Source organism: Pleurodeles waltl, chromosome 3_1 (assembly GCF_031143425.1).
Source record: "Pleurodeles waltl isolate 20211129_DDA chromosome 3_1, aPleWal1.hap1.20221129, whole genome shotgun sequence".
In the NCBI taxonomy this organism is placed as follows: Eukaryota; Metazoa; Chordata; class Amphibia; order Caudata; family Salamandridae; genus Pleurodeles; species Pleurodeles waltl.
In genome coordinates, this window is record NC_090440.1 from 662,648,357 (window position 1) to 662,663,974 (window position 15,618).

At 47.9% G+C, this 15,618-nt stretch overlaps 1 protein-coding gene across 3 annotated transcripts in view; it reads left to right on the plus strand.

Annotated features, from left to right (window-relative positions):
• TSSC4 (tumor suppressing subtransferable candidate 4) overlaps positions 1-3,148 on the plus strand; it is a 53,795-nt gene extending 50,647 nt beyond the window's left edge. For all 3 annotated transcript variants that reach the window (XM_069223187.1, XM_069223189.1, XM_069223190.1), the window contains one exon: positions 1,766-3,148. In XM_069223187.1, the coding sequence (XP_069079288.1) occupies positions 1,834-2,823 (990 nt within the window). In that variant the 5' untranslated portion in view covers positions 1,766-1,833 and the 3' untranslated portion in view covers positions 2,824-3,148. The remainder of the gene's footprint in view (positions 1-1,765) is intronic.
• The last annotated feature ends 12,470 nt before the right edge of the window (positions 3,149-15,618 follow it).

A 15,618-nucleotide genomic window follows, 5' to 3' on the forward strand; every position in this document is an offset into this window, starting at 1 on the left:
CACCTGGAGAAATTCTTATGGCTGTAATTAATGTGCCTTTATGCTATGTAGTGCTGGTCTAGATCTTGCAGCTCAATGTCCCCACCCCGACCTTGGCGTATTTGGCAATTTTGCTCTGCTGCAGTAATACTGCTTGTTGGGTTTTCCCCATAATGGCCAGGAGGAGCTGTTCATCTGGCAACAAGGAAGATGGGTGTCTGTGGTGTACCCCTGATTTGACAGACCCAATCAGCAAAAGTGTGAGTTCATGTTAGTCAACAGGGTTGGCAGGCGAATGCCAGGGGTACAGCTTATTCATACCCTTAGTAATCCACTGAGTACCAGAGGATGAGGAGGTCTCACCTCGCACACTTAAGAACGGAGGCTAATCCGAGCCCTCCCAGGTGAAGGGGGCAGGAGAGGCTGCCTCTTCATTGTGGAGTGGTAAGGTGTCCTTAAATTCTCTACAGCCTTGTATTCTCACACCTGGCAGCACTGCTAAATAACTGAATGGCCTCAGCACCTGTGGCAGGGCCCTTTGGTGACTCCTCTAGATCTCATTTCTTGTTTCAGACGTCCAATGAAGCTAGGGGACTCAAGCCAGCTCCGCCTGTAACCTCTGCATCTATTGCCCGGGGACCAGTAGGCCAACTGCTCCCCCTGATGCTCTTGCAGCGTGAGCGCAGTTCTGGCATCACCCAGGTTAGGCTCAGCTCTAGGAGCCAGGCCAGCACATCAGTGACCCCAAACGCAGTCCTCTGCCAGTGGCCAGTTGGCCACAATCGAGGGCTCAGTTGCTCTTGCAGGGCCCCTACCTCTGGCCCAGGTCCCCGTCCAAGGGGCACCGGTAAACCTCCTTACTTCTTCAGACTGCAAGGCCTAAGTCTTCTTAGGACCACTCAGTCTGGGTCCTTCAGGCAGCGAGGCCTAGGTCTTCTCAGGACCGCTCTGGCTGGGCTGTCATTGCCTTCCTGTGACCCCCAGAGGCACATAACCTGGTGCTGCAGTCCCCAGAGACCTGACAGATGGCACCAGCACCATTTACTCTGCTGGGTTGGCAAAGATGGTGGAGGATTAGACCCGCTTGGCCGAGCTTTCTGAAAACGTGCCTGCCATCTTGTGCTCCTTCCCTTGACCGCATCCGTCCTGTCTTACAGTTTTAAACAGAGATCCAGAACAATGTTCAGTAATAGATTCTATCATATCATGCAGGCTTAGGCATCACAACAGACTTTCTATATTTTAATTATGAATCATTATAAGGTTAGCAAGGTGTAGGGCATAGTCAAGCTATGACACTGTGACAAGTAAACAAGTAAGTTGCCACCTGTAAACATTCTACCTAGATAAAAAAAAGAAAACGGAATCACCAAAACGTTTATTGCTTGACATCTGAACTAGGGCTTCTTTTAGTTAAGTTAACTTTGCTTACATGTTATATTGCACCCTGTGTGGTACATACATACTCATCATATAAAAAGTGCTGTCTGTGGTTAATCACCAGTACTTTATAACCATATTTCGATCCGTTTTCGTTCCAGAGAGTTACGCAGTATGCAGATCTTTACCATTGTATGGCATTTAACATGTTCTGCAGTTCAAGCCCTAAAACTACAAGTTATCTTGTTGAAGGTTCTAGAATTCTAGAAAGAGGTGGCAGTGAATGCCTTGGTTTGGTCTTGCATTTCATCTCTGTATTTAAACAGTGTTTTGCTTTCATGGCTGCTTTTGCCGGTGTGGTTTTGATTCATTGTCAAATGGCCTTCTTTCCTTTTTCTATCCTCAGGCCTTGAACTCCCTAGACATCTGGAAGTCTCTGTTCTGTGCTGTTGCTGATACCACCGACAAGTGAAGATGGATGAAAAGGGTGATAGTGATTCCATGCAGGATATCATGGCAGGGAGGGCCACTGATTATGTGACCACACTTTCTGCAGATGCAGATTCCCTCAGTGATTCAGACCCTGACCCAGATACATGCTTAGCTGATTGTGCTGAAGTGAACACACTCTCCACAGAGGATGAAGCAGCTGAGCCACTTTTACTAGATGGTGTGAAGCCTCACAGTGTTTTGAGTAGCAGGCAGAAGACTCCTCCTGTCCAACCCTTTCACCTGAAGGGTGTGACCTCAACATTCAACATGCGCAGCCAGAGCATCTTTGATAGCTTGGAAGGAACAGCAAATAAGGCTCAGTCATTTAAAGACACAGTTCCTGAGTGGAACTTCAAGCGCCCGCTGGCTTCTGGTCTTTCTCCCCAGAGCCCAGGTAGTGTCACTGCCCAGCAAGCCAGACTAAGGAGCTGTGTTCCAGATTACGTGGCTCACCCTGAGCGATGGACCAAATACAGTCTTGAGGAGGTAGCAGAGTCCAGCGACAAGACTAACTCCTTGGTAGCTGAAAACTTTATTGAGGACATGCGAAGAAGAAAGGTAACAGAGAAGGGCCCAGTTGCACCAGTCAGCTTCACCCCAGCTTTCAACCAGGATACTTCCAGCAGTGGAGCTGGAAGAATCGTATTTGCCAAGCCTATTAAAAGCGAGAGCCATAAGAAAAGCAGTGACGAGGGGCAAAAAGACCAGAAAACGTACAAACCTGTCTTGGGGCTGGAGATGGCCAAAATAGCTGCTGAGTGGGGGGAGGATGAAGAAGCGGAATTGGAAAAGGTGAGCCCTGGTAACCTCAAAGTGAAGCTGGAAGATGGGAAGGACCTCAATGTGTCTGGTGCTGACAGTGACCTGGAGAAAAGGTCTAGCCCGGAACTTGGATTCCATTGCAACAAAAAGAGGATAAAGAAGAACATCCGAGCCAGGATATCTGCCACGGAGGAAGAGGACTCACCCTAAATGACTTTGGCATGCTGGATAGTAGTGTGTGCTTTGCCTGTTCAGGTGGCCCTAGCCAAGTGTTTTTGGGTGGTCCTTGCTGTCTTTTCACAGAGATGCTCCCAGTCTAGGGCCCATATTCTTCCATTTAAAGGGTAAACTTCACAAGACAGTAGTAACTGTTTAAAGTTCTGTTATTGAAAGGAATCAGGGGATGGCACACAAGTCATAGTCAAGGTAATAACCTAGCTGGAGTCACTGTTTCTCTGTACGTCCTGGTTATGTTTTCATTTTGTTTTAGGAAAAAGAAAGGTATTAAACAAAATAAATTAACTGTACTAATTAAGTGGCTACTCATTTGAATCATTATCTTTCATTTTTGCACAAAGAAGAGACTGTGAATGAATAAAATGCTGATAGCTACTCCGGTATGACTAGGATTTGGGGCTACTTGTGGCAGCAGCTTCTATAGCCGGAGATCTTTTATAGTATCACAGATATGCTAGAATGTCCCTCTGTTGCGAAGCAGATGTCCCTAATAGATTGAGACCTTAATTTTGCAGTCCACGTCTGCTTGAATTTGTTTATTTTTTAATGACAGACTAAACATGCATGCAGATTACCCTGACTCTTTGGATTGCAGCTTTTTTGTACACGTACTTCATCAGGCAGGCCATTGACAAACATGTGTAAACTACTATTTCTATAGTACCTTCATAGGTACACCTGCCCTCGTAAAAGCCCCATTCTAGTATTCCTCATCCATCCCCCAAAATCAAAAGGGTCTCCAGCAACTCTTTGTTTAGTAGAGGTGTTTACTCTATGTATTGTCCTTTTGACTTTATTGTAGGTATTTTTATAGCTCTTTTCTTCCTTTTGCTGAGACTCCAAAGCATTGTCGGGATGCTCCTACTAGTTTGTTTATAGGAGAAAGGTGTTGGTGAAACTTATATTCATTAGTGTTGAATTTTGTTGTCTTGTGTCTAGTCAGTAAAATGTGTTCCAGTCTTGGCTTGGCAGCATGTACGCTCCTTTGAAAGCAAAAGAGTTCATGGATAAGATCACAAGCGGCACATGTTGTGGCCTCGTAGCCGTTTTTTTTTGTTTTGTTTCTGACTTCTACATGGTTATGAAACTTCTTATCCTCTTATTCCAAACCTTGCATGTCGGTATTGAGAAGGAGTTTCCAACCAGGTGTTTTCATTTATCTATTTATGAATTTTTGATAAGGTAGGATTCCCAGTGGGTGGGGGGGGAGCATCCTTGATCTGAAGTTTTAACTTTTGTTTTATAACCCCAGTTTGTGTTGTAGGATGGTTGGTCTCATTCCGTGAATCACACAGTCTGCAATGAAAGGAGCTTTTAAAGATATTCTTCTTGCCACAGGTAATGATGGGTTGATGTTGGCCTGCCTGTTAAGATTAACGACCTGTATGGCTGCTGCATTCTTAATTCTATGTAGCTTGCTGGTAGATTGAATAGAGTTTCCAATGTAGAGCCTATTTGCATATTCTAAATGGGATATCAACAGGGCTTGGGAATTCTGAATCCTGCATTCGAAGCCCATGTACGTGAAGGTATGTAAAAGTATTCTCATATTACAGAATGAGTCTCTTGTTGATTTGGGATTGGAATGAGAGGTTGAAGTCCATGATCTCACCTCGGTTTGTCACTATATATTGTTGAAGGCTATCCCAGAGTGAGGTTTTTCCAGGATTCCAATGTGAGTATTTCAGTTTTTGAGAAGTTGACTTTGAGAATATTTCTTAGCATCTTAAGTTCAGGTTGTTATACATTCACCAAGTCAGTTTTTGACTGATCTTTTTTTAAACTTTTTGTTGAAGATTTTTGAGTCTTCACATAAGACCAGGTACAAACCCTATGGATCCTGTCACTGGGCGATATCCATGACTGATCCGCACCTTGTGTGCTTGTGGTGTCTGGTCCACAACCCAAAGTCGTGCTCCTAGGGCCGGGCCATGAATTTGAAAATTTTGAGTGCTCATTGCTACCCGGCGCACGGCACTGTTGCACTCCCAGTGTGGTTCGGCAGAGAGAGGTCCCAAGAATGGTTTTAGAGCCCCCATTCATCATCGTCCCACTCTAAGTCCTCGGTATGGGCAGTGTAGGAAGCTGACTATAGTGCACTAAAAAGAAGTACACTGTGCAGAGTCCATTGGATCCCTAATTGATTGACAGAGGCAAAAGTAGATAACACTAACGCTCTCTTTTGTGGTAGTGTGGGCGAGCAATTAGGCTTATCAGAGGGTCGTGCTAAACATTTGGTCTACTCACAGTATTTCATTATTCCATCATCCTATGCTGATGACTCCCAGCTTATTATTCCTATTAATCAGCCATGGGAGGAGGTTGCAGATCGGTTTAGTAATTGTATGGTGGAAGTGAGTAAACGGATGAAGACCAATTGGCTAAAAATGAATGCCACCAAAACTGAAGTTTTATGTTTTGGACCTGGAAAGAATTTATGGAACTCACGGTGGTGGCCCTCTGAATGTGGTAACTGCCCTGTGCCCACTACTGTTACTAGAAACCTAGGCATCTTGTTCGACGAACATCTGTCTTTTAAAAAACAGATTAATCATGTGGTAAACATGAGTTTATGGTCAATTAAAAGGCTCAGAAAAATCTTCCCCTATCTGTTACATGAATGGAGAGTATCTGCTATCCTGGCATTGGTAATCTCTAAAATAGATGTAGGAAGTTGGCTCTGTATGTGCTATTTCAAAGTAAGGAATAGCATGCACAGAGTCCAAGGGTTCCCCTTAGAGGTAAAATAGTGGTAAAAAGAGATAATACTAATGCTCTATTTTGTGGTAGTGTGGTCGAGCAGTAGGCTTATCCAAGGAGTAGTGTTAAGCATTTGTTGTACATACACATAGACAATAAATGAGGTACACACACTCAGACAAATCCAGACAATAGGTTTTTATATAGAAAAATATCTTTTCTTAGTTTATTTTAAGAACCACAGGTTCAAATTCTACATGTAATATCTCATTCGAAAGGTATTGCAGGTAAGTACTTTAGGAACTTCAAATCATCAAAATTGCATGTATACTTTTCAAGTTATTCACAAATAGCTGTTTTAAAAGTGGACACTTAGTGCAATTTTCACAGTTCCTAGGGGAGGTAAGTATTTGTTAGGTTAACCAGGTAAGTGAGACACTTACAGGGCTTAGTTCTTGGTCCAAGGTAGCCCACCGTTGGGGGTTCAGAGCAACCCCAAAGTCACCACACCAGCAGCTCAGGGCCGGTCAGGTGCAGAGTTCAAAGTGGTGCCCAAAACACATAGGCTAGAATGGAGAGAAGGGGTGTCCCGGTTCCGGTCTGCTTGCAGGTAAGTACCCGCGTCTTCGGAGGGCAGACCAGGGGGGTTTTGTAGGGCACCGGGGGGGACACAAGCCCACACAGAAATTTCACCCTCAGCAGCGCGGGGGCGGCCGGGTGCAGTGTAGAAACAAGCGTCGGGTTTGTAATGGAAGTCAATGGGAGATCTAGGGATCTCTTCAGCGCTGCAGGCAGGCAAGGGGGGGTTCCTCGGGGAAACCTCCACTTGGTGAAGGGAGAGGGACTCCTGGGGGTCACTCCTCCAGTGAAAGTCCGGTCCTTCAGGTCCTGGGGGCTGCGGGTGCAGGGTCTCTCCCAGGTGTCGGGACTTAGGATTCAAAGAGTCGCGGTCAGGGGAAGCCTCGGGATTCCCTCTGCAGGCGGCGCTGTGGGGGCTCAGGGGGGACAGGTTTTTGTACTCACAGTCTTAGAGTAGTCCTGGGGTCCCTCCTGAGGTGTTGGATCGCCACCAGCCGAGTCGGGGTCGCCGGGTGCAGTGTTGCAAGTCTCACGCTTCTTGCGGGGAGCTTGCAGGGTTCTTTAAAGCTGCTGGAAACAAAGTTGCAGCTTTTCTTGGAGCAGGTCCGCTGTCCTCGGGAGTTTCTTGTCTTTTCGAAGCAGGGGCAGTCCTCAGAGGATGTCGAGGTCGCTGGTCCCTTTGGAAGGCGTCGCTGGAGCAGGATCTTTGGAAGGCAGGAGACAGGCCGGTGAGTTTCTGGAGCCAAGGCAGTTGTCGTCTTCTGGTCTTCCTCTGCAGGGGTTTTCAGCTAGGCAGTCCTTCTTCTTGTAGTTGCAGGAATCTAATTTTCTAGGGTTCAGGGTAGCCCTTAAATACTAAATTTAAGGGCGTGTTTAGGTCTGGGGGGTTAGTAGCCAATGGCTACTAGCCCTGAGGGTGGGTACACCCTCTTTGTGCCTCCTCCCAAGGGGAGGGGGTCACAATCCTAACCCTATTGGGGGAATCCTCCATCTGCAAGATGGAGGATTTCTAAAAGTCAGAGTCACCTCAGCTCAGGACACCTTAGGGGCTGTCCTGACTGGCCAGTGACTCCTCCTTGTTGCTTTCTTTGTTCCCTCCAGCCTTGCCGCCAAAAGTGGGGGCCGTGGCCGGAGGGGGCGGGCAACTCCACTAAGCTGGAGTGCCCTGCTGGGCTGTGACAAAGGGGTGAGCCTTTGAGGCTCACCGCCAGGTGTTACAGCTCCTGCCTGGGGGAGGTGTTAGCATCTCCACCCAGTGCAGGCTTTGTTACTGGCCTCAGAGTGACAAAGGCACTCTCCCCATGGGGCCAGCAACATGTCTCTGGTGTGGCAGGCTGCTGGAACTAGTCAGCCTACACAGACAGTCGGTTAAGTTTCAGGGGGCACCTCTAAGGTGCCCTCTGTGGTGTATTTTACAATAAAATGTACACTGGCATCAGTGTGCATTTATTGTGCTGAGAAGTTTGATACCAAACTTCCCAGTTTTCAGTGTAGCCATTATGGTGCTGTGGAGTTCGTGTTTGACAGACTCCCAGACCATATACTCTTATGGCTACCCTGCACTTACAATGTCTAAGGTTTTGTTTAGACACTGTAGGGGTACCATGCTCATGCACTGGTACCCTCACCTATGGTATAGTGCACCCTGCCTTAGGGCTGTAAGGCCTGCTAGAGGGGTGTCTTACCTATACTGCATAGGCAGTGAGAGGCTGGCATGGCACCCTGAGGGGAGTGCCATGTCGACTTACTCGTTTTGTCCTCACTAGCACACACAAGCTGGCAAGCAGTGTGTCTGTGCTGAGTGAGAGGTCTCCAGGGTGGCACAAGACATGCTGCAGCCCTTAGAGACCTTCCTTGGCATCAGGGCCCTTGGTACTAGAAGTACCAGTTACAAGGGACTTATCTGGATGCCAGGGTCTGCCAATTGTGGATACAAAAGTACAGGTTAGGGAAAGAACACTGGTGCTGGGGCCTGGTTAGCAGGCCTCAGCACACTTTCAATTGTAAACATAGCATCAGCAAAGGCAAAAAGTCAGGGGGCAACCATGCCAAGGAGGCATTTCCTTACACAACCCCCCCCCCCCAAACGAAAGAGGATGAGACTAACCTTTCCCAAGAGAGTCTTCATTTTCTAAGTGGAAGAACCTGGAAAGGCCATCTGCATTGGCATGGGCAGTCCCAGGTCTGTGTTCCACTATAAAGTCCATTCCCTGTAGGGAGATGGACCACCTCAACAGTTTAGGATTTTCACCTTTCATTTGCATCAGCCATTTGAGAGGTCTGTGGTCAGTTTGAACTAGGAAGTGAGTCCCAAAGAGGTATGGTCTCAGCTTCTTCAGGGACCAAACCACAGCAAAGGCCTCCCTCTCAATGGCACTCCAACGCTGCTCCCTGGGGAGTAACCTCCTGCTAATGAAAGCAACAGGCTGGTCAAGGCCATCATCATTTGTTTGGGACAAAACTGCCCCTATCCCATGTTCAGAGGCATCAGTCTGCACAATGAACTGCTTAGAATAATCTGGAGCTTTTAGAACTGGTGCTGAGCACATTGCCTGTTTCAGGGTGTCAAAGGCCTGTTGGCATTCCACAGTCCAGTTCACTTTCTTGGGCATTTTCTTGGAGGTGAGTTCAGTGAGGGCTGTCACAATGGATCCATATCCCTTCACAAACCTCCTGTAATACCCAGTCAAGCCAAGGAATGCCCTGACTTGAGTCTGGGTTTTTGGAGCTACCCAGTCCAGAATAGTCTGGATCTTGGGTTGGAGTGGCTGAACTTGGCCTCCACCTACAAGGTGGCCCAAGTAAACCACAGTTCCCTGCCCTATCTGGCATTTGGATGCCTTGATAGAGAGGCCTGCAGATTGCAGAGCCTTCAAAACCTTCTTCAGGTGGACCAGGTGATCCTGCCAGGTGGAGCTAAAGACAGCAATATCATCAAGATAAGCTGTGCTAAAGGACTCCAAGCCAGCAAGGACTTGATTCACCAACCTTTGGAAGGTGGCAGGGGCATTCTTTAAACCAAAGGGCATAACAGTAAACTGATAATGCCCATCAGGTGTGGAGAATGCTGTTTTCTCTTTTGCTCCAGGTGCCATTTTTATTTGCCAGTACCCTGCTGTCAAGTCAAAGGTACTTAAGAATTTGGCAGCACCTAATTTGTCTATGAGCTCATCAGCTCTTGGAATTGGATGAGCATCTGTCTTGGTGACAGAATTGAGCCCTCTGTAGTCCACACAAAACCTCATCTCTTTCTTTCCATCTTTGGTGTGAGGTTTGGGGACTAAGACCACTGGGCTAGCCCAGGGGCTGTCAGAGCGCTCAATTACTCCCAATTCCAGCATCTTGTGGACTTCCACCTTGATGCTTTCCTTAACATGGTCAGACTGTCTAAAGATTTTGTTTTTGACAGGCATGCTGTCTCCTGTGTCCACATCATGGGTACACAGGTGTGTCTGACCAGGGGTTAAGGAGAAGAGTTCAGGAAACTGTTGTAGGACTCTCCTACAATCAGCTTGCTGTTGGCCAGAGAGGGTGTCTGAGTAGATCACTCCATCTACTGTGCCATCTTTTGGGTCTGATGACAGAAGATCAGGGAGAGGTTCACTCTCTGCCTCCTGATCCTCATCTGTTACCATCAACAGATTCACATCGGCCCTGTCATGGAAGAGCTTAAGGCGGTTCACATGGATCACCCTCTTGGGGCTCCTGCTTGTGCCCAGGTCCACCAAGTAGGTGACCTGACTCTTCCTTTCTAGCACTGGGTAAGGGCCACTCCATTTGTCCTGGAGTGCCCTGGGAGCCACAGGCTCCAGAACCCAGACTTTCTGCCCTGGTTGGAACTCAACCAGTGCAGCCTTTTGGTCATACCAAAACTTCTGGAGCTGTTGGCTGGCCTCAAGGTTTTTGGTTGCCTTTTCCATGTACTCTGCCATCCTAGAGCGAAGGCCAAGTACATAGTCCACTATGTCCTGTTTAGGCTCATGGAGAGGTCTCTCCCAGCCTTCTTTAACAAGGGCAAGTGGTCCCCTTACAGGATGACCAAACAGAAGTTCAAAGGGTGAGAATCCTACTCCCTTCTGTGGCACCTCTCTGTAAGCGAAAAGCAGACATGGCAAGAGGACATCCCATCTCCTTTTGAGTTTTTCTGGGAGCCCCATGATCATGCCTTTTAATGTCTTGTTGAATCTCTCAACCAAGCCATTAGTTTGTGGATGGTATGGTGTAGTGAATTTATAAGTCACTCCACACTCATTCCACATGTGCTTTAGGTATGCTGACATGAAGTTGGTACCTCTGTCAGACACCACCTCCTTAGGGAAACCCACTCTGGTAAAGATACCAATGAGGGCCTTGGCTACTGCAGGGGCAGTTGTCGACCTAAGGGGAATAGCTTCAGGATACCTGGTAGCATGATCCACTACTACCAGGATATACATATTTCCTGAGGCTGTGGGAGGTTCTAGTGGACCAACTATGTCCACATCCACTGTTTCAAAGGGAACCCCCACCACTGGAAGTGGAATGAGGGGGGCCTTTGGATGCCCACCTGTCTTACCACTGGCTTGACAGGTGGGGCAGGAGAGGCAAAACTCCTTAACCATGTTGGACATATTGGGCCAGTAGAAGTGGTTGACTAACCTCTCCCACGTCTTGGTTTGTCCCAAATGTCCAGCAAGGGGAATGTCATGGGCCAATGTTAGGATGAACTCTCTGAACAGCTGAGGCACTACCACTCTCCTAGTGGCACCAGGTTTGGGGTCTCTGGCCTCAGTGTACAGGAGTCCATCTTCCCAATAGACCCTATGCGTTCCATTTTTCTTGCCTTTGGACTCTTCAGCAGCTTGCTGCCTAAGGCCTTCAAGAGAGGGACAGGTTTCTTGTCCCTTACACAGCTCCTCCCTTGAGGGTCCCCCTGGGCCTAAGAGCTCAACCTGATAAGGTTCAAGCTCCAAAGGCTCAGTTCCCTCAGAGGGCAGAACTTCTTCCTGAGAAGAGAGGTTCCCTTTCTTTTGCTGTGTTGCAGTTGGTTTCCCAACTGACTTTCCTTTCCTCTTGGTAGGCTGGGCCATTCTTCCAGACTCCAGCTCTACTTGTTCACCCTGTGCCTTGCATTGTGCTCTGGTTTTCACACACACCAGTTCAGGGATACCCAGCATTGCTGCATGGGTTTTTAGTTCTACCTCAGCCCATGCTGAGGACTCCAGGTCATTTCCAAGCAGACAGTCTACTGGGATGTTTGAGGAGACCACCACCTGTTTCAGGCCATTGACCCCTCCCCATTCTAAAGTAACCATTGCCATGGGATGTACTTTTCTCTGATTGTCAGCGTTGGTGACTGTGTAAGTTTTTCCAGTCAGGTATTGGCCAGGGGAAACCAGTTTCTCTGTCACCATGGTGACACTGGCACCTGTATCCCTCAGGCCCTCTATTCTAGTCCCATTAATTAAGAGTTGCTGTCTGTATTTTTGCATGTTAGGCGGCCAGACAGCTAGTGTGGCTAAATCCACCCCACCCTCAGAAACTAGAGTAGCTTCAGTGTGGACCCTGATTTGCTCTGGGCACACTGTTGATCCCACTTGGAGACTAGCCATACCAGTGTTACCTGGATGGGAGTTTGGAGTGGAACCTTTCTTGGGACAGGCCTTGTCTCCAGTTTGGTGTCCATGCTGTTTACAGCTATGACACCAGGCCTTTTTGGGATCAAAGTTTTTACCCTTGTACCCATTGTTTTGTGAAGAGGCTCTGGGCCCACCCTCCTGTGCAGGTTTTTGGGGGCCTGTAGAAGACTCTTTACTATTTTTAGTTTTGGTTGTCTCATCACCCTTCCCCTGGGGAGTCTTTGTGACCCCTTTCTTTTGGTCACCCCCTGTTGAAGTCTTGGACACCCTTGTCTTGACCCAATGGTCCGCCTTCTCTCCCAATTCTTGGGGAGAAATTGGTCCTAGGTCTACCAGATGCTGATGCAGTTTATCATTGAAACAATTACTTAACAGGTGTTCTTTCACAAATAAATTGTACAGCCCATCATAATTACTTACACCACTGCCTTGAATCCAACCATCTAGTGTTTTCACTGAGTAGTCAACAAAGTCAACCCAGGTCTGGCTCGAGGATTTTTGAGCCCCCCTGAACCTAATCCTGTACTCCTCAGTGGAGAATCCAAAGCCCTCAATCAGGGTACCCTTCATGAGGTCATAAGATTCTGCATCTTTTCCAGAGAGTGTGAGGAGTCTATCCCTACACTTTCCAGTGAACATTTCCCAAAGGAGAGCACCCCAGTGAGATCTGTTCACTTTTCTGGTTACACAAGCCCTCTCAAAAGCTGTGAACCATTTGGTGATGTCATCACCATCTTCATATTTTGTCACAATCCCTTTGGGGATTTTTAACATGTCAGGAGAATCTCTGACCCTATTTATATTGCTGCCACCATTGATGGGTCCTAGGCCCATCTCTTGTCTTTCCCTTTCTATGGCTAGGAGCTGTCTCTCTAAAGCCAATCTTTTGGCCATCCTGGCTAACAGGAGGTCATCTTCACTGAGAGCATCCTCAGTGATTTCAGAAATGTGGGACCCTCCTGTGAGGGACTCACTATTTCTGACTAACACAGTTGGAGACAGGACTTGAGGGGTCCTGTTCTCCCTATTTAGGACTGGAGGAGGGACATTGGCCTCCAAGTCACTAATTTCTTCCTCTGTGATGTCATCATCAGAGGGGTTGGCTTTTTCAAACTCTGCCAACAGCTCCTGGAGCTGAATTTTGGTAGGTCTGGAGCCAATGGTTATTTTCTTTATATTACAGAGAGACCTTAGCTCCCTCATCTTAAGATGGAGGTAAGGTGTGGTGTCGAGTTCCACCACCTGCATCTCTGTATCAGACATTATTCTGCTAAGAGTTGGAATACTTTTTAAAGAATCTAAAACTGTTTCTAGAATCTAATTTCAAACTTTTAACAAACTTTTAAACTCTAAAAGACAATGCTAAACAGGGACTTAACACACAAGGCCCTAGCAGGACTTTTAAGAATTTAGAAAAATTTCAAATTGCAAAAATGAATTTCTAATGACAATTTTGGAATTTGTCGTGTGATCAGGTATTGGCTGAGTAGTCCAGCAAATGCAAAGTCTTGTACCCCACCGCTGATCCACCAATGTAGGAAGTTGGCTCTGTATGTGCTATTTCAAAGTAAGGAATAGCATGCACAGAGTCCAAGGGTTCCCCTTAGAGGTAAAATAGTGGTAAAAAGAGATAATACTAATGCTCTATTTTGTGGTAGTGTGGTCGAGCAGTAGGCTTATCCAAGGAGTAGTGTTAAGCATTTGTTGTACATACACATAGACAATAAATGAGGTACACACACTCAGAGACAAATCCAGCCAATAGGTTTTTATATTGAAAAATATCTTTTCTTAGTTTATTTTAAGAACCACAGGTTCAAATTCTACATGTAATATCTCATTCGAAAGGTATTGCAGGTAAGTACTTTAGGAACTTCAAATCATCAAAATTGCATGTATACTTTTCAAGTTATTCACAAATAGCTGTTTTAAAAGTGGACACTTAGTGCAATTTTCACAGTTCCTAGGGGAGGTAAGTATTTGTTAGGTTAACCAGGTAAGTGAGACACTTACAGGGCTTAGTTCTTGGTCCAAGGTAGCCCACCGTTGGGGGTTCAGAGCAACCCCAAAGTCACCACACCAGCAGCTCAGGGCCGGTCAGGTGCAGAGTTCAAAGTGGTGCCCAAAACACATAGGCTAGAATGGAGAGAAGGGGCTGTCCCGGTTCCGGTCTGCTTGCAGGTAAGTACCCGCGTCTTCGGAGGGCAGACCAGGGGGGTTTTGTAGGGCACCGGGGGGGACACAAGCCCACACAGAAATTTCACCCTCAGCAGCGCGGGGGCGGCCGGGTGCAGTGTAGAAACAAGCGTCGGGTTTGTAATGGAAGTCAATGGGAGATCTAGGGATCTCTTCAGCGCTGCAGGCAGGCAAGGGGGGGGTTCCTCTGGGAAACCTCCACTTGGTCAAGGGAGAGGGACTCCTGGGGGTCACTCCTCCAGTGAAAGTCCGGTCCTTCAGGTCCTGGGGGCTGCGGGTGCAGGGTCTCTCCCAGGTGTCGGGACTTAGGATTCAAAGAGTCGCGGTCAGGGGAAGCCTCGGGATTCCCTCTGCAGGCGGCGCTGTGGGGGCTCAGGGGGGACAGGTTTTTGTACTCACAGTCTTAGAGTAGTCCTGGGGTCCCTCCTGAGGTGTTGGATCGCCACCAGCCGAGTCGGGGTCGCCGGGTGCAGTGTTGCAAGTCTCACGCTTCTTGCGGGGAGCTTGCAGGGTTCTTTAAAGCTGCTGGAAACAAAGTTGCAGCTTTTCTTGGAGCAGGTCCGCTGTCCTCAGGAGTTTCTTGTCTTTTCGAAGCAGGGGCAGTCCTCAGAGGATGTCGAGGTCGCTGGTCCCTTTGGAAGGCGTCGCTGGAGCAGGATCTTTGGAAGGCAGGAGACAGGCCGGTGAGTTTCTGGAGCCAAGGCAGTTGTCGTCTTCTGGTCTTCCTCTGCAGGGGTTTTCAGCTAGGCAGTCCTTCTTCTTGTAGTTGCAGGAATCTAATTTTCTAGGGTTCAGGGTAGCCCTTAAATACTAAATTTAAGGGCGTGTTTAGGTCTGGGGGGTTAGTAGCCAATGGCTACTAGCCCTGAGGGTGGGTACACCCTCTTTGTGCCTCCTCCCAAGGGGAGGGGGTCACAATCCTAACCCTATTGGGGGAATCCTCCATCTGCAAGATGGAGGATTTCTAAAAGTCAGAGTCACCTCAGCTCAGGACACCTTAGGGGCTGTCCTGACTGGCCAGTGACTCCTCCTTGTTGCTTTCTTTGTTCCCTCCAGCCTTGCCGCCAAAAGTGGGGGCCGTGGCCGGAGGGGGCGGGCAACTCCACTAAGCTGGAGTGCCCTGCTGGGCTGTGACAAAGGGGTGAGCCTTTGAGGCTCACCGCCAGGTGTTACAGCTCCTGCCTGGGGGAGGTGTTAGCATCTCCACCCAGTGCAGGCTTTGTTACTGGCCTCAGAGTGACAAAGGCACTCTCCCCATGGGGCCAGCAACATGTCTCTGGTGTGGCAGGCTGCTGGAACTAGTCAGCCTACACAGACAGTCGGTTAAGTTTCAGGGGGCACCTCTAAGGTGCCCTCTGTGGTGTATTTTACAATAAAATGTACACTGGCATCAGTGTGCATTTATTGTGCTGAGAAGTTTGATACCAAACTTCCCAGTTTTCAGTGTAGCCATTATGGTGCTGTGGAGTTCGTGTTTGACAGACTCCCAGACCATATACTCTTATGGCTACCCTGCACTTACAATGTCTAAGGTTTTGTTTAGACACTGTAGGGGTACCATGCTCATGCACTGGTACCCTCACCTATGGTATAGTGCACCCTGCCTTAGGGCTGTAAGGCCTGCTAGAGGGGTGTCTTACCTATACTGCATAGGCAGTGAGAGGCTGGCATGGCA